At 34.8% G+C, this 22,937-nt stretch overlaps 1 protein-coding gene across 2 annotated transcripts; it reads left to right on the top strand.

Moving 5' to 3' along the window:
* Positions 1-317: 317 nt before the first annotated feature.
* On the top strand, positions 318-15,594 carry LOC107007117. 2 transcript variants are annotated; one of them, XM_015205594.1, is made up of 7 exons: positions 318-728; positions 826-939; positions 1,038-1,118; positions 8,084-8,152; positions 13,114-13,286; positions 13,459-13,555; positions 15,225-15,594. In XM_015205594.1, exons 1-7 carry the CDS (start codon positions 528-530, stop codon positions 15,345-15,347), a joined length of 858 nt encoding a protein of 285 aa, XP_015061080.1. In that variant the 5' UTR covers positions 318-527; the 3' UTR covers positions 15,348-15,594. The 2 variants fall into 2 exon arrangements, with proteins under 2 accessions (XP_015061080.1, XP_015061081.1); XM_015205595.1 differs by lacking the exon at positions 8,084-8,152.
* The last annotated feature ends 7,343 nt before the right edge of the window (positions 15,595-22,937 follow it).

Below are 22,937 nucleotides of genomic sequence, written 5' to 3'. Positions count from 1 at the left end.
TTTTGGCTAGATAGTGGCTTCCTTTTCCCACCAAAATTGGTTAAATTAGGTTTGCTTTAGTCAATTTATCCTATAAATTCCCACAAAAATTGATCAAATTAGATTTTAATAAATTTATTTTTTTACCTTTCATTTAATTCAACGGACCAAACCGTAAACTTGAGGGCAACTCAATGTCACCTTTTTTTAAAAATTCCAAGTTAATGAGTGTCCCTTTAGAATAATGGGGTTTTAGATTGGGTGGATGATAATGATTAATTACCTTATAGTATTTTTTCTAAGTAATGTGATGAGAAGATAGTGTGTAAATTAGTAGTTTGTGATAAGGGTAATTAATAATGGGATGGATCCCTCCCTATTTTGTGGCCACAAATGATATTTATCCAATTGAATGGCAGCGCGTGAATTCCGACATTGGAGAAGGAAAAGGGGAAGGAATGAACATAATTTAATTGGGAAGAGATAGAGATAAGAAGAGTATTGATTGAGAAAAAGGATAATGTTGTGAAGGAAAGAAGGAAGGAAGAATGAGTAGTTTTAGTTTAAATGTTGGAATGAAATTGTCATGGCCGATAGGAGACGTAAGTAGGCAACAGATACAGATGGGAAATGTTAAAATTATGGCGTGTGTTTCTGATGGTTCTACTCACAGTCAGAGTTCCTTCCTTTCCCGTAGCCAGACCTATGCTCTTTTGAAACAGCAAATGGATGTGGCCGCCAAATCTGAGGTCACCACTCTTTTCAAAATGCAACTATTTCTTTTCTTCATTAATTAGGTCATTCACTCACTTGTGTGTATATATATATATATATATATATATGTAGGACTACAAAGAGGCTGCCAGACTTCGTGATTCTTTGAAAATATTTGAGGACCAAGAGCCTGTTTTGCGCCTTCACAGATTGGTCAAAGAGGCTATTGCACAAGAGAGGTTTGAGGTACCCTCCCCTTCTTTCCTTTTTTATTACTCCTTATCTAAATAAAACTAGGTAAGAATTCGACATCTTCTACATCACCTTCTCCCTATGTCTCCCAGGATGCAGCCAGGTACCGCGATGAGTTAAAGGATATTGCTCCCCATTCTCTCTTGAAATGCTCAAGTGAGGCAACAACACTCGTATGTATTTTATCTGGAATTCTATTACCACTTGGATTCATGCTTCACCAATATATTTTGCATAGCTACTTATGAATTATGAATTTTCACATGACAATAATGTGGGCAACAAAAAAATGATTGGATTCTTCATACAAGTCCTCATTACGTTTAACATATTCATGCACACGGGCTGTGCTGTTGTTACGCCTCTTAACAGTTTCTGCACTCCTTTTCGCTACAAAACGAAATAAAACAAAAGATATGCCACATTTAAGCCGGATGTTGGTTAAAACCTTCTTATTGTTGTGTCTTAATTAAGAAATTTTTGAAATGCTATAGAAGCCTGATTATCTCAATCTTTCTACATCATTCTCTCAATGTGCTTATGTGGAAGAGTAACCAACAAAACAATGAGTTTAAGAAAATGCTCTCAGGCACAGTCTCCAAGGTTTTCTTTCTCCTACATTTAGGAAAGAGAAATCACATTCCCTGTTGTATTTTCTGCCGGAAAACATCTTTTATTGATCCTTCCTCCTAAGCTATCATCTTCTGTGATGGTTTTACAACCTTTGTTCTCCTTTTTTTATACTAAGCTCTTTTCAGGGGATCCATATTAATCATGTACAATAGACTCTAATTTAGATATAGTGGTAATCCTATGACATCACAGAAACTATTGCAGAGTCCGGAAGATGGGTTGACTTGGTATAAAGGGCCAAGCTCTCGTTCAGAAGGAGGGTCTTGAGCAAGTGTGCTCTTCTTTGTCTTTGTAGGAGAGTGTTGAGGCAGTTTGATTTGACTGAATCCCATTTAACCCACTTAGAATAGGCCAAAACAATATAGTTTAGGAGTTAAAAGAGTGGGAGAAGTCTAAAATAACTCTGAAAGGAAAACTATTGGAATCCACGAAGGTCACCTACAGTCTCTGGTTCCATCCAGAGTCTGTAAATGCTGTCCATGAAAGCAATCAATATTAACAGTCTTTAAAGTTCAAACTATGAGACCATTCTATGGCCACTGGTTCCATCAGGTCTGTAGAATGGATCCGTAAATGCTAGGCAGTAGAAATAATAGCTATGTTTTCCTGCACATCATTCCACGAGTTCAATCCACGTTCCGTAGTTTGATCTACAACCTCTTGAAAACTCAAATTGAAATCTCTGAAGTTGATTTACGAACATAATATATGGTCCCTAGTTCCTTTTACGGCCCGTAGATGGCATCCATAAATCCCACCTTTTGCTGCAAAAAATTTAATCAACTTCTCATGATCTGTTAGGTATGGTCTGATCTGGCCTTAGAATTTCTGAGGTGTCACAATAAAGAAGAGGGCTGGTTGTGAGGTGGAGAGAGAAAAACATGAGAGTTTGAGTGCGACCAAACCTAACAGCAAGTGTTGAGTAAGGCTATAGGAAACTCCAAACAACAGAGGGAGAATTTCAAATCCTGGAGATGCAGGGATCTTGCTACCATTATTTAGTGTACCCAAAAGTACAATTAATATGGTTGATTTATTTTAGTTCGTACAGCTAAAGGGCAGAGCATGTCAATCATTATTACATTAGAAAACAACTTCAATGAAGGTTGGGGAAATATAGCTTCAAAGATGGAGGAATTCATCAACTGAAAAGTGAACAATAAGGACATTTGTTACAGTTGGGGAGAAAACTAGTAAAACTTTCACAAGAAAAGGAAATTACATAGAAGCTTCCAACCAAAGTAGATGGAGCCAACAAGTGAACGAGAATGTCAAGGAAGGAAAGATGCTAAATACAAATCCCAACAAGAAACCAACAAGTTACTGCAAAGATGCTTAGTTGGCATATCATGCGAGTGTGATGAGATACCCACTTGAAATGATGCACGTAGTCAGGTTCAACACTCATGGAAGGGTGCTTCGAACACACGTCTACGGCATGAATGGATTTCAGTTCATGTTTAAGTTCTAGTCAAGGTAAGGGATTTAACATGTTCTCATGGGTGAATGGTAGAAACAAGTCTCTTACCTAAAGGTGGATTGGTGGTCTCCAACAAAGGTAGATTCCTCGAAGACACTTTCTTCGTCTGGTTTTGGGTTAGAGCTCTTTTCTCCCTCTTCAGTTATCGAATATGGAGAACTTGAAAAATTTAAGGGATGAATGTGGGTTGGATAATGAAGAAAATTCATTAGGAGGAAGTTGGGAGTAGTAGGGGAATTCAAATTCTTTGGGATAAGATAGTTTGGAGAGGTGAATTGGTAGGTGTGGAATTCAAAGTATCACTAGGAGGTTCTCCGGAATCATTGCTGATTTTAGCTGGCATCTCAATGCAGTATTTGCAAATTGCTCGAGAGAGATCAGCAATGGGCTATGGGAAGAACTGACCATTATCAAAAAATACTTTAGTGGACCCTGAATGGTTTGTGGGCATTTCAGTTTCATTAGATATTCTGTAGAAAGAACATATTGCAATGGGATAAATCATAAATGGTGCTATTGCGGAGTTCTCTTCTAGCAATGAAAATGTATAACTGGTTGATCCTCCTATATTGGAGGATCTTACAGTTGGAGGAGGCGGGATAATCACTGGAGTCCTTCTAGGATAGACAAATTCCTTCATTTTGCACAATTCGACGAGGAATTTAGTCGCATCAAACAGAGCCTTTTGGCTTTTGCCTAAATATAGGATTAGATCACAATTCTGTTCTGTTAACTTATGGGGATGGGAATTGAAGAAATCTTACTTCATGTTTGAAGCTTGGTGATTGGAAGTTCAAGAAATCAAAGACAAAGTGAATGGATTGTGGGGTTCCTTCAATGTTAATGGTGGACCTGTACTTGTTTTAGCTGAGACACTGAAACTATTACAAACAAAGCTAAATGAGTGGAGCAAGAACAACTGAGAAAATTGGAAGCAGAGGAAGGAGAACATTCTTGATAAGATTTGTAGATTGGAAGCTATTCAAGGACAAAGAACTCTCACTGATAATGACTTATAAGGCTTGTAGATTGAAAGCTATTCAAGAACAAAGAACTCTCACTGATAATGACTTACTTAAGAAAACAAAATTTGGGCTTGGGATTTGAGGAGGTGGCAAAAAATGAAGAAATAGCATGGAAGAAGTCCAGGTTACAATGGGTGAAATATGGTGATAACAACACTAAATTTTTTCACAGAATTGCTACTGCTCATAAGGGAATTAATTCCATTAATGTTTTAGAAGTAGATGGGGTCACTATTACTAATCCTAAGGATATCAAGGAAGTTGCTCAGAATTCTTACAAACACGTGTACGAAGAAACTAAATCTTGGAGACCAGAGCTGCATCGACGTGATACATCAGTGATATCTAGTGAAGAACAGGAATGACTACAAAGACAATTTGAGGAGGAGGATATTTTTACTTGTATTAAACTTCTGTGCTAAGGAGAAGGCTGCTGGACAAGATGGTGCTCCAATGGTTTTATTTCATTGTGGGGAATGTTGAAGGAAGATATCATAAGAACTGTACAGTTCTTGCACTCCAACCAAGTTTTTGAAAGAAGCTTTAATGCCACCATTATTGCTTTGATCCCTGGTAAAATAGGTGCAGTTGATCTGTAGGATTAGGACCAATAAGTCTGGTAGGTGGAGTTGACAATATAATTGCAAAACTACTAGCAGAAAGGCTGAAGGAAGTGGTGAGTGAAGTGATGAACAAACATCATATGGATTTCATTAAAGGGAGACAGGTTATTGATGCTTCACTCATAGCCAGTGAATGAGAGATTCAAGTTTGAGAGGTATGGAACCTGGGGTAATGTGCAAACTTGATATTCAGAAAGCCTATGGCCATGTAGTTTTGAAATTCTTATAAGGTATTCTTAGACAGATGGGATTTGACAGTAATTGGTTGACCTAGATTGTGTGATGTATTAAAACCGTAAGATTCTCTGTTCTTGTAAATTGAGAACCTGTGGATTTTTTACTCTCCATGTGAGAGGGGGTTGAGACAGGGTGATGCTCTATCTCATTTCCTGTTTATTCTGGAATGAAAGGTTTTGATGGCATGATTATAGTTGCACTACTAACAGATGGTTAAGGGATTTCAAATTAGTGGAAGAGGTGGGGAGGAAATGGATATTACCCATCTTCTTGATGCAAATGATGCTGTCATCTTTTGTGAACCGAAGGCTGAACAGATCTGTTATATTAGATTAATGTTGATAGTCTTTGAAGTTGTTGCTGGGTTGAGGGTTAACTGGAGTAAAAGCTGTCTGTTCCCTGTCAAAGAAGTCCCTCATATTCAAGAACCTGCAAGCACACTAGGCTGCGTAGTGGAGAATTTGCCAACTATTTATCTTGGCATGCCATTAGGTAGGAAACATAAGGCACTCGAGATCTGGAATGGTATAGTAGGAAAAGCTGAGAAGAAGCTAGCATGGTGGAAAGCCCAACACTTATCACTTGGGGGAAACTTTACTTTGATCAACTCTATGCTAGATTCGTTTCTTATAAATGTGATGCCCTTGTTTCCTGATCATATATCATACATTATTATAGGTTAGGTGGGAAGCTCCAACCTTGAAAGTTGTATTACCATTATACCTCTACTCTTAATTTAAATGCCACAAACCAACTAATTAATTAAATATTAAATAATAATCATATCATATTATTATACTATTATACCACTACGTACTAATCATATTTATTATATTATATATCATCATAATATATAGTTAAAGTTTATAAAGTTAAATGTTGAATTATAAAAATAACCTTATTAAGTTGAGTTACTAACTTACTATAATATCATTTAACTAGATATTACTTCAAAAAGGAAATTGTACAAAGATGTAAATGCACATTCTTATAAAAAATAAATATATTCAGTTAGAAGAAGGTAGACGTTCACCTTTCCCTTCATTATTAAAAATAGGAATCTTAATTCTTAATAAAGGTAAATAATAACTTCTATGCATGAATGTGATCTATTTTTGTTCAATGTACTACACCTTTTCTTCTCTTCTCTTTAATTTTTGCTCATTTATCTTTTACCTTTATAGCCTTTTGATATTCTTTTTTATCACCTTATAATCTGCAAAAAATTATATCATTTCATTATGCTTTACCGATATTGTTTCTTCTCCTAAAAATCGTTGGTTGATGTAGCTACTTATCTAGATTAGTGCACCTGATTTTGCCAAAATACGTATTAAATGATTTGAGGAAACTAGATTTGATTGGGAAGTGAAGAGCAAACTAATTTGATCAAATCACTAAATTCGAACTATATTTAGATCAAATCATTTAAATGGACTTAGCATTACTATTGCAAGTTTCTATCAGGAGGCCTTTGATCATATTCGATGAATATGTACAATCCAGAATTGATTGTTTACATAGTAAATGAGTATCCTCGGGAACTTGCAACCTTGTCCCTTGTTTATTTTCTTCCATTTTTTTCCCTCCTTATTTACTTATACTAACTTTATCACTTTTTAACATGTTTTTGGATTACCGAATCTTTTCTATTAGGTAATAATAATCTAGAATTCTTATGCATGAAGATAATCAATTCAATCACTATTAATGAACTCTATTCTGATTTTTTGACAACATGCTCAATAGTGTTCTTATTTCTTCCTTCTCCGGGCTTTGATTATGGAAGAAGCTAGGAACCTAGAAGAAGTTATAAACACTAACAAGTTTATGGAAGAAGCTAGGAACCTAGAAGAAGATATAAACACTAACAAGTTACTTGGATTACTAAATGATGAGAAAACAATTTTACACTTTTTAGAAATAATTTTTTTTAAAAAAACATTAACTAATACTCACTCGATCCATTCCATATTAATTTAATTTTTGAGTTGTTTCACACCCTTTAAGCAAAGTAGATTAAGACATAAATTGAACATGGTTTTCATTTTTACCCTTACTAATTATTCTCAAATTTATGTTAAAATAACTATATGTTAATTAAGCACTAATTTCAATACTAACTAATGAATGGTAAAATTAAAAAGATACTCTAAAAGTAGTCTTGAAAACTGAACAATTAAATTAATTTGAAAGTGAAAAATGCCTCAAAAATTAAATTAATATGAAATGGAGGGATTATAGTATAAATATATTATCAACTGAAATTGCTTGTCTTTTCAATCATATACACAAATAAAAATGATTATCAGCTAATATAATGATAAACATTATAGGCTGAAGTTACTTGTCTTTTCAATCGCATATACACAAACAATAATCTAACAGCATATATCAACCATATTGGACTACAAAAGATGCAAACATAATTTGAATTGCTCATCTTCACATTCAATTATGTGTAAGAAACAAGAAAAATGACAAGGTGAACAATGCACAGCATAAAAAGTAAAATGTCAATAGACGAAAATATTCTTAAAAATATTGTTGGACTTTTGTATCCTCCTAAAATTGAACATTCCTTAAATATAAATACACAAAAACAAATACCAAATATTTGTCTTAGAAGAGCTGTCTTGAAAGTTGAAATATCAAAATGATCATTATGATACGTGCATTTTAATATACATTCTAAAATTGAAGAATATTTCTGAATTCTAAAGTTATAATTGATCTTTTCCTTATCAAAGAAAACTTTCAATTCTAAAGTAAATTTGCTTTATCAATAAAATTAAAATTCATGTAAACAACATAAATGCTGTAAAGTCTATTACTTAAATATGAATAATATATAATTTATTTTTTGTGAAATGAAAGAGGCATAACAGTACTAAAGAGAAAAAACATATAGTAATGATGTTGGATAAAAATGTAACAACCTGTAAGAGGAGAAACTTTTAGTTCGAGAAGTTAAAGTTTTCTGCCTTGCTAATATTCCCATTTTACAACTCAAAACTTTTACTCCGTTGATTCCTTTTTATATGCCATCTTTCTTATAAATAGTTGATCTATAATATTTGTTATTTCATAAAATTAATACATAAATTACAATATTCTTCCTATTTTACCCTTGTGAGCAGGACGACCCACATTGGGTCCAGGGGGTTCATCCGAACCTCCTCCGCAAAAAAATACACGATATATATAAGGTAAATTTTCTGTGTTTCTGTTGATTATATATTTTGAACCTCCTCAATAACAAATAAAAATAGATGGCTCAGTGGCAAGACCCCTGAATATTAGGTTGGACGTCCCTAGTTCGAATCCTTGTGACAACATCTATTTGTTTTCCTTTTTTAGTTTCAATTTATTTTTCTTATAATAACATCAGTTCTGTATTTAAAGAATTTTTAGCTTTATTTTTATTTTTAAAATGTGCTAAAACTGTGGTTTCAAACCCAAAAAAATTCAAGGGTTCCATTTCGAAAGACTTATTTACACTTTACACTTTTATTTTTCGAACCCCTGAACGAAAATTCTGGGTCCGCCACTGCTTGTGAATTAGTAGTCTAGAAAATATATATTTGACCAAGATAGAAAAATCAAGTGAATAATTCATGTTCATTTGTCAAATTAATTAATCAAAATAAATTAATTCGAATTCATTGATTAAAATGTTGACTTCAAAAATAAATAAACAAGGGTAGAATATTCAACTAAATTAATTTCTTAATGCACTTAAATAAAAATGGTAACATATAAATAAGAACAAAGGAGTAAAATATAATATATAAATTTTATAATTATAATATCATAGGGTACAAACGAGCAAATGCACGTTCTTAGAACTAGTTCATCCATAATTGTGACAAATTTCACAAGCTAAGGAGAAAATTTCTATGGCAAGGCTGCAAAGAAGGGGAGGGGGTAATGTTTGGTGAAGTGGGTGGATTGAGAATCAGAAATCTAAGACTATCAAACAACTGTCTTCTGATGAAGATATAATGGGGAGGAAAATGTCCTCATGAAGAACGTGATCATGGCAAAGTATGGTGAGTTGAGCCCCTGATGCACAGAAAGTCACAGAACCTTTTGGAGTTGGGGTATTGAGAACTATCAGTACAGGGCTTTGTGGCACTGGTGGAATCAAATCTGATAGTTAAGGCGGGCACAAAATTAAATTCAAGAAAGAAGGATGAAGTAACCAAACTCCTACTAGGAATCAAAGATTGATTCACAAACTAAATGTATCTGGCTGAAAAAATTTCTCCTTTTTCCAAATTTGTGTTTTTGTTGTTTTTTGTATTTGTTTTGTTTATGTTTTTTCTCATTCCCTTATCTGAAAAAGAATATTTCCTTTTAATTAGAGGATTGGGAGGTTATCACTTTAATAATTGTCCCCGCCCGCCCCACCCCTCCCTTTTTTTTTCAAATAGGAAATAAGAACTCTATCAATAATCTCTTGGGTCGGGTCGGGTCGGGTCGGGTCGGCCCACATGGGCGACCCACGACCCTAAACTTACATCTCCCACTTCGCACATGGTGGACAAGACCCAAGCTAATACAATATCAACTAAAAACACAATTCATACAAAAAATAGTTCGTGCGACCTGTGAGTAACAAGAGTTTGACTTTAAGGTTTTTCAAATCCGACATAGGAATTCGATCACATTTGGAAGGAATTCACTACTTATATAAGATTACTATCACTTACAATACCCCATACTTCATTCACTACTTTAGTAGTTACTTATCTAATCCGTCATCCTCTTTAGGAAATTAACTGGAGTTCATATTTAACTCTATACACAATTACACTCAATGCCAATATGGTTAGTGTAATAGCCGGCTTGTGTATATAAGTTTATTATTCATTTAATGTCTTTCCTTTCTACTTGAATCTATTTGCTCCTATTCAACTGCTTTCCTATACACTGCATTGCCGAATTATTCATGGCTATTAGTAACATGCTAAAGTAGCAACATCGATTGAAACTTCAAGAAACAGGAAAAGGTCAAAGGGTATTTAATTGAAAAGTTATTTTAACTTTTCTGGGTCTCACACAATGAAGAAGCAGGGAATATTCTTTCATTGACCCGTTGATCGCTAGACAGACGTGGTATGAAACACGTGCTACGATGTTTTCACCTTATACCGGTGTATGTGTCTCATCATCAGAATTATCCAACATCGTACGGATCCTGATCTAAACACATCAAGATGTTTAACCCTAGTTTCTCTTTTGCAGTAATCTTTAAACTCATTTACTTAGAGAAACATTTGTCTGGCTCATTTTAAACAAGTCATAATATGGTGGTGGAACTCATCTCCTCATGTTCCTCGACGTAAGAAGTGATTGCTCGCGTGAGATAGTCAATCTTGCGACTTGTTCGACACACTTAATTTCTAATCAAATATCACATTTATACAATATTTGAACATAAATTCAATTGTTTTATATATAGAAGAGAATATTATAATAATCAATTCATTTTACAATACTGAAATATCATCATACTTTACGCAAACCTAGAGCCTTAAACATGTTTTTCAAATAAGTCTCTAATGATGGCCTTCGTAAAAGGATCAACTATCATTTCACGTGTATGAATGTATTGCAAAGTTATTTCTCTATTTGCCACTATGTCTCTTACAAAGTTATACTTGATGTCGATGTGTTTGGTTTTGCTATGATACTTAGGATCCTTTGTATATGTGATAGCTGCTTGACTATCACAATATAGAATCATGGGACCCTTAGAATTCTTTGCAATACTCAAATGCTCAAAGAATCTCTTAACCAAACAACTTCTTGTATAGCATACCCACAAGCCACAAATTCAGATTCCATTGTTGAATGAGCTGTGCAAGTTTGCTTCTTATTTTTCCATGAAATTGCACCACCATTTAGTAAGAAAGCATAACTGAATATTGATTTTCTATCATCTCGGGCACCAGCTCAATCAACATCGATATAACCTCTTATGAATAAATCAGATCCATTATAACACAGTGTATGATCTGCAGTTCCCTTCAGGTATCTGAATATTCTCTTTACAGTTTTCCAATGATCTCTTCGAGGATTGGATTGATACCTGCTAACTAGACTTACGACATAACAATTGTTTGGGCGAGTACACATCATAGCATACATCAAACTCTCGACAACACTAGAATAAGGAACTCGAGACATGTCTTCCTTTTCTTTTTCAGTCTTTGGACACATTTCAAGGTTTAAAGTGTCACCCCTTGCTACAGGAGTATCCATGGATTTGCAACTATTCATTCAAAAACGTTTCAATATTTTCTTTACATAAGTTTCTTGGGATAAACTTAAAAATTTATTAAAACGATCTCTTTGGATCTTAATACCCAATATATATTCCGCTTCACCCATTTCTTTCATATCAAATGATTTTGAAAGCCATGACTTGACAGTTTTCACATACTCGAAATTATTTCCAGCTAATAAAATATCATCTATGTAAAGAGAAAGAATTACAAACTTTCCATTGGACTTTTTCACATAGATGCAATGGTCTTCATCGATCATGGTGAAATCAAATGACATCACCTCCTTATGAAATCTCAGATACCTCTGCGTTGAAGATTGCTTTAGGCCATAATTTGATCTTTTCAATTTACAAACTTTCTTTTTTTGACCTTTAACAACAAAACCAATTGGTTGTTCCATGTAAATTTCTTTGTTTAATTCTCCATTAAGAAAAGTTGTCTTCACATCCATTTGGTGTAATTCTAGATCTAAACGTGCAACTATAGCTAAAAGTAATCGTATGGATGTAAACTTCACAACTGGTGAAAAAGTTTCCTCATAGTCTATTCCAAACTTCTTGAGTAAAACCTTTTGCAACCAATCGTGTTTTATGTCTTTCTATTGATCCATCCGATTTACGTTTAACTTTAAAAATCCCTTTATTCCCAATAGCTTTACGTTCCTTAGGAAGGTCAACTAGATCCCAAACTTTGTTGGTTTTCATGGACTCTAATTCTTCTTACGTTGCTTTTAACCATTCTTCCTTTTCAGGTCTTGATAAGGCCTCAGTTACAGAATTAGGTTCATCCACTCCTGTGGGAGATACCAGGAAAACATAATCCTCAATCTCATACGATCATTTAGGTGCACCTTTTCTTGTACTCTTACGTATTTGAAGTTTAGACTCCTCTCTAGGATTTTGAGATTCATAATCTCCACTTGGACCAGAAATCATTTCTTGATCCATTGAATTATCAAGTATGTTTGACAACATTTCCTGATCTTCTGTATTCAACATTTCGTACAGAGGCTCAACTTCACATATTTCACCCTTTTTGGGAAAATCATTTTCCAAAAATTTGACATCTCGTGATACAATTTCAGTAATACTTCCATCCTCTAGTTCATCGATGAACACATATCGTTTAGAACATTCAGAGTACCTTGTAAAGATAGATTTCTTTCCTTTTGGACTTAGTTTACCAAACTCACCATAACGATCTTCAATATAGGCGCAGAACCCCACGGTCGTAGATTATTCAGGTTTGTTTTATGACCAGTCCAAAGTTTATAAGGAGTGGAAGACACTGACTTAAAAGGAACTTTTGTTCAATATCTAAGCCGAAGTCAATAATGCATTTGTTGAGGTGTATATGGAGTAGTTAACTGTCTGATAATACCTTTTTCAGTACATAATTCTTCAAATTGTTTTGACAAATATTCACGTCCTCGATCGATTCTTAAAGCTTTTATGCTTTTATCTAATTGATTTTCAACTTCATTCAAATATCTTTACAGCACTCAAGTGCTTCAGATTTATGAGAAATCAAATAGAGTTATCAAAACGCGTAAAATCATCAATAAATGTAATGAAATATGTAGCACGAGACCTTGACCTTACATTAATTGGACCACAAATATCATAATGAATTAATTGAAGTGGGAACTCAATTCTCTTGCCTTTTCAAATGGTTTACATGTAATCTTTCCAACAAGACAATTTTCACAAGTTGGCATTTCAATTTTGGTGAAAGAACCTAAATGCCCTTTTTTTGCCAACATATTCATTCGATCTTGCCTATGTGACCTAATCTAGCATGCCATGTAATAACATCAACATCATTGTTACTTGAATAACATGTCTGAAACATCAGCTCAACATTGCTTTGTCTAGGGAATCAGGGTTCAAGTTAGAAGTGTGTACATCGAAGGTCGAAGTCAACCTTCAAAAGGCCTTTATTTTTTTGCTTATAGAATAAGAATTACCAACAACTCAGATCGTCCTGTTCAACTTCTTAGAAGGCACTGGGTCATCACTGATGCGAATGGAAAAACGGAAAATGTCTGGTGAGTTGCTAACTTTACTGTTTTGGCATAGTTGTGGTAGACAATATTGTTTATGTTAAATTTATACATGTCATCGTTTTTTTACCTTATGTTGTCATCAATCCATTAGGTGGCCATTTGATTCTTTGATTTTTAAATTTGGGCTAAACATTGTTATCATTTATTCTGTTAGGGGAATTGGTGTAATTGGTGAACAACCAGTGGTACTTCCAAACACTGCTTTTGAATACTCATCTGCATGCCCATTAGGAACTCCAAGTGGAAGAATGGTAAGAAACTAATTTGTTTTCCCTGATCTTTCCTTCATGAAATGCTACTTCTTCCTCATTTTCATTTTTCTGTGGCATTTTAATGTTGAGATCAATATGTAATTGCACCCACTCACAAAGATATCATTGTGTTGTGACTGTATATGACTTTGGGCTCTAATTTCTTAGAGGGCGTTTGACCCCCTAATATTCAAGGAAAATAAAGTAATGAAGGATAACAGTTTTCAGAGGTTTAGATTATGCCCTCAAGTGTAGTTGTACGATTCTTACAGCTTATAATAAGTCGTATATCTAATAATACAAATGGAACAAATTGGAACTATTTCAGTTGAACTCAGGTAAGCACTTGTGCATGCTTTATCTAAACCACACACACACTTGAAGTAACCCATTAATAGTAGTAGAACACTATGCAAAGTTTTCTCCCCTGGTATTAGTTACTACCATTTGATCACTTACACTGCCACAAACATCTGAATGTAATCTCCAGCTGAAATGAAATTTTTCTATCAAGGTTGCATTGTACATACAGAATATTGAAGACATGACTAAAAACCTGATACTTGACATGTACTCCCTTTTAAAGGTCTTCGTGAGGAATAAGAAAGTCATGATTTGCTTATCCTACGACAAATGCACGCACGCGCACACTCACTCTTCTCTTCATTCTCTTCAACTCTAGAGGAGGAATTTAGCAGTGAGAAAACAATAAGAATATGAATTTAGTACATTCTTTCTTATCAAATTAGGACCTGCTATGCATTTTGTAGAACAATTGCTAACTGCTGAATTTTCAAACTATTTTCTTCACAAATTGTTGATTGTCATATTAGCTTTACATAGCTTACCTACACTAATTGTCATGTTTGCTTTTTCTGAATTAAGTTTTATTTGATACGCTTGTTTAAATTGAAGATCATATTTGGACCAGGGAAGAGAAAAAATTCAACTGCATGGTTATCAGGATTTAATTTGGAATGGGAGATGTTAAAGTGAAGGGTTTTCTGAGGTGCCAAGTAGTTAAAAACTAGTAGAATCTACTCAATTTTGTCCTTTGATTTCTAATTGACTGATACTCCTAATATTTCGGAGGGTATACTATTAGATCCTTGTTATTTTCTGGCAAATAACAAATGAATTTCCTAGTTGGGCTTTGATGGCGACAAAACTTGCAAGGTCTCTGTGTCTTCATTTTTTCCTTCATGTGCAGTCAATAGGTGTCAATCGTTCTGTTTCAGGAATAATTCTTACCTTCTGGGCTATGTTGCTTAGACCCACCCAATAGGAGTGCGGATCTAGAGGCCAGACTACCTTTTAGGATTCGGGGCTAGATAAGGCCAATAAATGTATATTATGACATATAGTATATATTTTGATAAATTGTAGTTATTAAACTAACGCTGGTACATTTAGTTCTTTATAAATGCCTAATATTGTATTCATTAGACATCTCGTTCGTTTAATAGCTGAACATTCTCATACTTTATATAACTACATAACATATATATGTAACTACATAACTACATAACATATATATGTAAACCTACAAAATCCAATCAATTTGTATTTTTCAAAGCACCCAAGATGTGGTGTTCCTTCCTTCATTTATTTGTTTCTTCCATTTCTAAAATGCATCATGTGTGAATTGTGATTGTCTGTTACTATACAGGAGGGTGACTTCGAGATGAAGCATATTGACAAAGTAGGCTCACGGACATTCAATGTTTCCATCGCTCCTTTCTCTCTCTCCAAAGTTGTAGATGGCAGTGATACCTTTTCCGATGGGAGCTGAGAATATTTTGAAGCATGCACTTGTACATTTTTATATAAAATTTCAGGCTAAGGTTGTGTTTTAGTTGTTGGCAGATAATAAACTCATTGGGTGCATTCGATAAATGTTATCGATTGATGTAATATATTCCTTCGGTAAACCGTATGGAACATAGGGATCTCATGCATTCTTTTACATCGAACATATCTATCTGTGAATTCTAATTGTATATAATATCAGATTCAACTCTCTCCTTTTCACACCTAAATTATCATATTTCTCGATGTTCATATCTTATACTTAGGGATTGCAATGATGCGTGTGTGTACGGGATTGTATGGGTGGTCACTTCACAATTCACTTGTGTAAGGGATTGTACGGGCGGTCGCTTCACAATTTACTCAAGTGAACCTTAGAATCACCTTTGGTAGGAGGATCTCATGTTTATGTGCTTGATGTGTTGTAAGTGTATGTACCTCATTATAGATGGCCTTAAGGATCGTTTAAGTGTGCCAAGATATGGTGTATGGGCGGTCTCTCTTTGTCTTACTTAAGTGAATCTTAGGATAGCCCTTAGTGAGGGGATTTATATGCTAGAAGGTGTTCAAAGTGAAGTTGAGAAACTTCACTATAACAGTGAAGAAGTTCACTGTACGGCCTTAAGGATCATTTAAGTGTGCCTAGAGAGGGTGTATGGGCGGTCTCTCTTTGTCTCACTTAAGTGAGTTTTAGAATAGCCCTTAGTGAGGAGATTTATATGCTAGAAGGTGTTCAAAGCGAAGTTGAGAAACTTCATTGTAACAGTGAAGAAGTTCACTGTGATATTTTCCTAAAAATGTGATTAATTGTTTAAATAATTTCTTATGTGTTTCTAAGTTGTTAAATGTTGTTCTTATGATTATAGTATGTTGTTTTAATCAAAATTCATTTAAAGCATGTTATTTACTAATGTCCTTTTTTCATTGTTTTTGCATGGCTTCCATACTTAGTGCATCTAATGTGTTAACCCTTTCTTTTCCCTTTTTGACTAAAGTGTAGGGAATTGGAAGTTTTGATGTGCCGTGGAGGATGGATAGGTTTCTAAGGGTTGAAGATGAAGTATTGGTGAGTCCTCATCGATTCGAGGACAATATCCACACGTGTTCCTTTATGTCTTAGTCTTTATTTTATGTCTTATATGGGCTTAGTCCCAAGTATTATATACTCTAAAGTTTAGATGGTTCAAGGAGATGCTGTAAAGGTTTAATGTTTTTAAATGAAAGTCTTCCATTTGTGTAATGATTATGGAAAGATTTCTTCTTTTATGAAGAAATTTTTAAATTCTTGCTCATTTTAGCATGTTTATTATACAATGAATGATACAAGTGGCTTAGTGAGACTTCTTGAAGTCTCATTTGTCGTGTGGCGACACAAGAATGCTCTAACTTCTAGGGTGTACTTGTGGGTCGTGACAACTAAGACTCCCCTTTCAAGTGTCTACTCGTGAAACTTCATAAAACTTGATACAATAATCATCATGTCATTTGCATACTTATTTTAGGCATATACAATAGTGATAACATCACATAAAATCACACATTGCATTTAAGGCATATAAGTCACCACTTTACGGTAAACACATTTCATATAAGTCACCACTTTACAGTAAACACATTTTCAATTATAGTGAGTTCATTTTACAGTAAACTTTCTTTCTTTTAACTACTTAGCTTCCCAAGTAACCCTCTAGTGATACTTGGTGAAATGCATCACTTTAAGGCCACAAGGTACTCATACATACAACCTTCATAACCTAACACATACCTTCATAGAATTATCACATCACAAACACATTCAAGTCAAGAACTCCTAATACCATTACAGTAAACCATATTAAACTTGTACACATACTAATCACTTCACATAGACCAGTATAAGACCTTACTCACAATCTTAATCTAAGTCTACTAGTGCAATATATATGTGAAGCCCCATAACCTCACACATACTTAGTAAACCTATCAAGAGGCCACCAGCACATAATTCATTTTATACATCAACAACAAGCATGGACAACTGCATTCATGCCAAGCAAGACCTTCATCATATAATCATTAAGACCATCATTATGTATATAGGATAAGACCACATCATATAGACTCATACCATGCATTTCATCGCAACAAGTAGACAATACTACAATGTCATGCATAAGGACATAAACATAATCATATACATTAGAACACCTTCCTAGAACTCCCTTTTAGAGCTACTTGTGCAATGAATAGGTAAAGTCCTATACCCTTACCTACACTAAGTAACTTTCCTTAGGTTATTTTAGTTAGGGTCCTATCTTTACTTCCATTGTCCATTTTACTTTTTGGAAACAATAGCCTTAACCGACACTAAGACCACGGGTGCTACATGGAATTTGGTGTTGTAGAGACTTACACACCAAAGGAAGGTGCTCTACCTAGACAAGGTAGAACATGAATACATGCTAGCATATTAGGTGCTATCACTTGCTAGATCCTATGTGGAAATCATAGTTTATGGAACTTGGAGGTATATATGGAAACCCTCTTCATGTATATTGCGGCATTGTAGTTATCCACTTATGGAAATATCACTTTGTGCCCTTTAGGATATGAGGCTAACCACCTCGTGAGGACTATGGTGAACCTACCTTCCTACAATGGGAAAGGACACCCCTCATCTTCAAGTTCACTAAGTGCTAAGCTAAGTTCCCTTTTATTGAAAACCATTATTATTCATTACTTTATAAAACATAGGCTTATGAGAGTTAACTCCTCATATGCTTAGCTCATAGGTCATAGATGAGAGTTCATCAACCTAAATCATGTGAGAAGTCCTTTCACATGGACATAACATATGTAAAGCACCACCTAGTTTAGGGTACGCTTGGGAACACCTTTCAAGAGCCCCTCTATTGACCAGATCATCATACATGTGTGTGTATACATATATATGAGAAAACCTTTCACATAGACAATCAAAGACCACACATGTTTATACTTCATTTCATTCATAAATAAAACATGTTCATAGCGTAATCATGCATCCATATTCATGTACATATAGATTCAACCTAGGAACTATCCTATCAAGGCACAGATGTGCAATGCATAGACAAGGTCCCATACCCTTGCCCATACTAGTACACCCATCAAGTCATCTTAGTTAAGAGATAGATAACATGCTTCATAGACATACCTTACATGCATAGTAGTAGACACAAGTGCATATGAGAATAACCTTTCATTAGGCACTATGAACCTATACTACTTTGTAAGCATGAATAAGGTGTGAATGTGTGTGTGCATTGGTCAACATGATCACATAATGACTATCAACATCATATTGAGGCAGCCACCTTCTTAAGACCAAAATTCGCATTCAAGTATAGACCACACACCACATATTAGCATAGGAGACAACCTAACTTTAACACTTGCATTCAATGCTCCTAACATTAGCTAATCAAACATTCATATAGGGGTACATAGGTAAGGGGTCATTAACCATTATTACTCATCAATGGCAGCATCTAAACCGACCCTAATATATTCATTCACATGCTTATACATTAACAACACAACCTAGATCATAACTAGAATAGAAGACTAGGCATGCTTCACATTTGGTGATCATCACCACCACACCTTCATAATACAATTGCCTTCAAGGCCATGATCACTTCACATATATAATGACAATAAAGTAAACACATCCACCATAAGTGGAACATATCACACAATGCCATACAAGGCTAATTCAATCAACAATACTATAGAAAAGTAGAGGAATAAAACTATCTTACCAATTCATCAACCTTTGATAATCATTGATCAATGCTCACAATCCATCAATATTACCAATATAGGTAAGTATCTAAATGCATCTTAACATGGACGAAATCATGCATAAACCACAACAATATCATTATACTAACATGTACACTACATCACCAATTCAATAGAGAGTAGAGAAACATAGATTACTTACCAATCTCCCTTGCTTTGATCCTCAATGATAAATACACACAATTCATCAATAATCAATATAAGGCATTATCTAAAGAGATCATAACCTGAACGAAAACATGCTTCATCTACCCTAGAATTAAGATCACACCATGTACATTACATTATCAATTTATAGACGCTTGAAGAACCTAAATCAATCCTTACCAATTCATCAGGCATCTATTCACATTGGATAAGTTACACATAATTCATAATCACATTAAATTATAGGCAGTAGCTAAGTTAATTCATCATAACTGAATCTCATAACAATCATTCTAGCATCTAGATCACAAGATACTACATTTGTCATGACCGGAATCTAGACCCCAGACGAGACCGGCGTCGTTGAACTCTCAGAAGTCGCAGACAAGCCTACATACGTCATCTTTACTTCATCTAGGTTAATTTTTGTAGAAAATTTGAACTTTTTGTTATTTAACATTCGTATAAGACATTCTACTTATACTCATAAATGTTCACAATCAACTTTACACTCTCATAGGTGAGTACGTTTTGGTAAAATTTACTTAGGATCATTTGAGATTGCTCTCATTTTTTACATTAGCCTCTTACCATGTTGTCACCACATTCATTAACTTTAGCACATTTGCTCTTCATAATTACTCACCCCTTTACATTAATATTCATTTCATCATATGTCAATGCACTTGGCCATTTAGTGTGTTTCACACTCTTACTTAACCCCTTCTAGATTTTACATCATTTCATCACATACACCTTAGGTTCACTTACTTTCAAACTTATTCTAGACTTATGAGTCAACACATACAAGTCATGAGGCTTATTCATAGTTTGTGTAAGTAATTCATGTTTACCCAAGATTATGTGGTACAAGACTTATGCATCTTGTAGATATGCCAAGATATTGATTTTGATCTTTAGAGGCAGCATTCATTAAGTATTTACTTACGTATGACTTATATGTCAATACGGAATTGGGCAAGGGAACCCAACTTTAAATCGCTTGGACAACACTTAGTTAATTTTCTTTCACCTAATTTTGGATTTACATTTCGACTTGGGGAACCCGATTTCGAATCCCCTCACTAACATTATTTTTCCTTTCTTTTTCCCTCCCCTCACTTCACCTTAGGCGTTTTAAGCATAAGGGGATCTGGGATCGAACCCCCATAGAAACATTCATTTATTTCTCTTTTTCCTAAGTTTTTCCCATGTTGGCTGAGAGGAGGTGGGTTCGAATCCCACTTTTCTCGTTATTATTTTTTTTTAATCTGTCTCATTCTTCAGCCAAGAGGTGGTGGGTCCGAATCCCACTCCTCCCGTTATTTTTATTAATTTAAAATTTCCCTTTTAATCTCTTGTTTGGCCGAGAGGTTGTGGATTCGAATCCCACACCTCTCTTTTTTTTCAGCTTTCATGTAGTGAGGTCTTGGGTTCAATCCCCACTGACCTCACATGTTTTAAATTAATTTTTAAACTTCTCAAACTTCAAGTATTCTGGCCGAAAACTCCATTACCAAGTGTTGGAAAGTTTATTAAATTTTATAGCCTTTATTTAACAATGTTCATACGTTCGTTTTGTGGTATTTTCACAATTTGGTAACGCATTTTTAAATGTAGATTCACTGTTGTTTTAACTTAGATTTTTCCACTTAAGATCAGCCACCTTACACTTCATTTAAACATCACAATTTACACACCTTATGCACAATAATTCCAGTCATCAAACAAGCCACTTAAGACTTCAAAACGGAGAACAACAGCAAACATTTTACACATTGCACCACGTCATTTTCGGTTGACATCATTGAACATGCTTGCTATTTCCAAACACAAAATCACAAAGAACATCATATTTCACACTTAGCTACCAGCAACCTACCAACAACATGAGTTCTAAATTAATCTAGATTGAAATCAGAAGGAGACTAGGGACAAGGAATTCGACAAAAAAGGGGACAGCCCTAGTTTCATACGTTGAATTTTGTAGAAAGAAATTTCTCTTGGAGAAAGGATTCAAAGAGAGAAAACCCAAACCTGGTTGTAGCTTTCCATACATTCAAAGTGCTACCCAAATCCTCCATTAAAATTTTAACACGATCCCATCGAGAAGATGATGTAAAATTTTTGTTTCTTAAGTTAGCTTGCTTGTTTGTATATTTATTTATTTTTAAGTTCTTTTAGTGTAGAGAACTTTTGATTGTTTTCTAATGTTTTTTTTCTATTTTTGCAGCAAAGAAATCAAAATGGACGAGAGAGAGAGGTTTAGGTGTGTGAGAGAGTTTGTGTGAGATAGTTCCCCTTAAAACTAAGATAGTTGGCAAGACTTAGTCAATTTAATTTAATAATTAATAATTAATAACTAAAAATATGATTTCCCCTTTTTTTAAGCAGCCATTAATTAAACAATATTAATTAATTACATTAATTTACCCACTTAAATAAAAACAATTTAATTCATTGCTTCCACCTAGGTTCGAACCCGGGTGGAGCAAGACTTTACTCTTAGAGCCCATTTGTGGCACTCTCTCCCCAAAATACCCCTCCACCTTATTAATTAAATAATTAAATATATATTTAGGGTAATTACTATATTACCCTTAGCCTGGTAAAAGATCATTTTACCCCTAGACCCTCCAAACTTAAGATTTTCCCCTTTTTAAGTTCGGTAAAGACTCATTCGGGTAAATCTTTATTTTCGGAAGCCCTAGATGGCTGGACCCAACCTTTCCTACTCAAATAACTCCCCAAGTTGGTTGGCTTGGCTGTTTCAAGGGTTTATAGGCCTGAATCTACGCGCATCAATCTGTGTGAGCCCGGCCTAATCGTAGGCATTCTAGACACATTAAGCACTACTTATCTTATACATTTTTAGGGTTGTTACAACATAGTAGGCTAAATCGAGTGTAACGACCTGTTTAGTCGTTTTAAGCAGCAGATTTTATTTCTGGAAAAACTGTGTGAGTCGACGGAACCCACGACGGACCGTCATGGGCACGACGGACCGTCGAGGGGGTCTCGTTCCAAAACACTTAGAATTCTGAAATTTGGGTACTGAAATCGACTCTCTGAACTTCGTAACGGAATGGCAGGACGGACCGTCGTGGGCACGACGGACCGTCACAGACCCTTTAGAGGAATTGAGTCTCTGAACTCTGTGACGGAGCAGCAGGACGGACCGTCGCAGGCGCGACGGGCCGTCACAGGCTGCGTAATCCCAGGCTGGGTCGGATTTCTGCTTAGTAATTTAAGGGGCGTTTTGGACTATTCCTGCTTTAATTATAAAGTTAGTGGGTTAATGTTAATAAGTCTAATTACTTGGGGGTTAAAAGAGGTAACCTTGAGTTAATTAGTGGGATATTATTGCCATCTTTATACTTAATTATATGCTAATTAGGGTAAAAGAAGAACGGTTTTGAATAAGAAAAATAAAAAGAATAGAGAGAGAAAGGGAGGAACTAACGTACGAACGAGAAGAGAGGAGAAACGAAGAGGAAAAACAAAGCTTTGGGGAATTTGCTTGCTTGATCACGAAATCTTCGGTGGAGGTAGGTTATGGTTTATGCTATTCGTAGTAAACTCTTAATAGCGAATGATATGT

This window comes from Solanum pennellii, chromosome 12, assembly GCF_001406875.1.
Source record: "Solanum pennellii chromosome 12, SPENNV200".
NCBI lineage: Eukaryota > Viridiplantae > Streptophyta > Magnoliopsida > Solanales > Solanaceae > Solanum > Solanum pennellii.
Note: the sequence above shows the minus strand (reverse complement) of the source record. Positions and strands in the feature narration are given on the sequence as shown.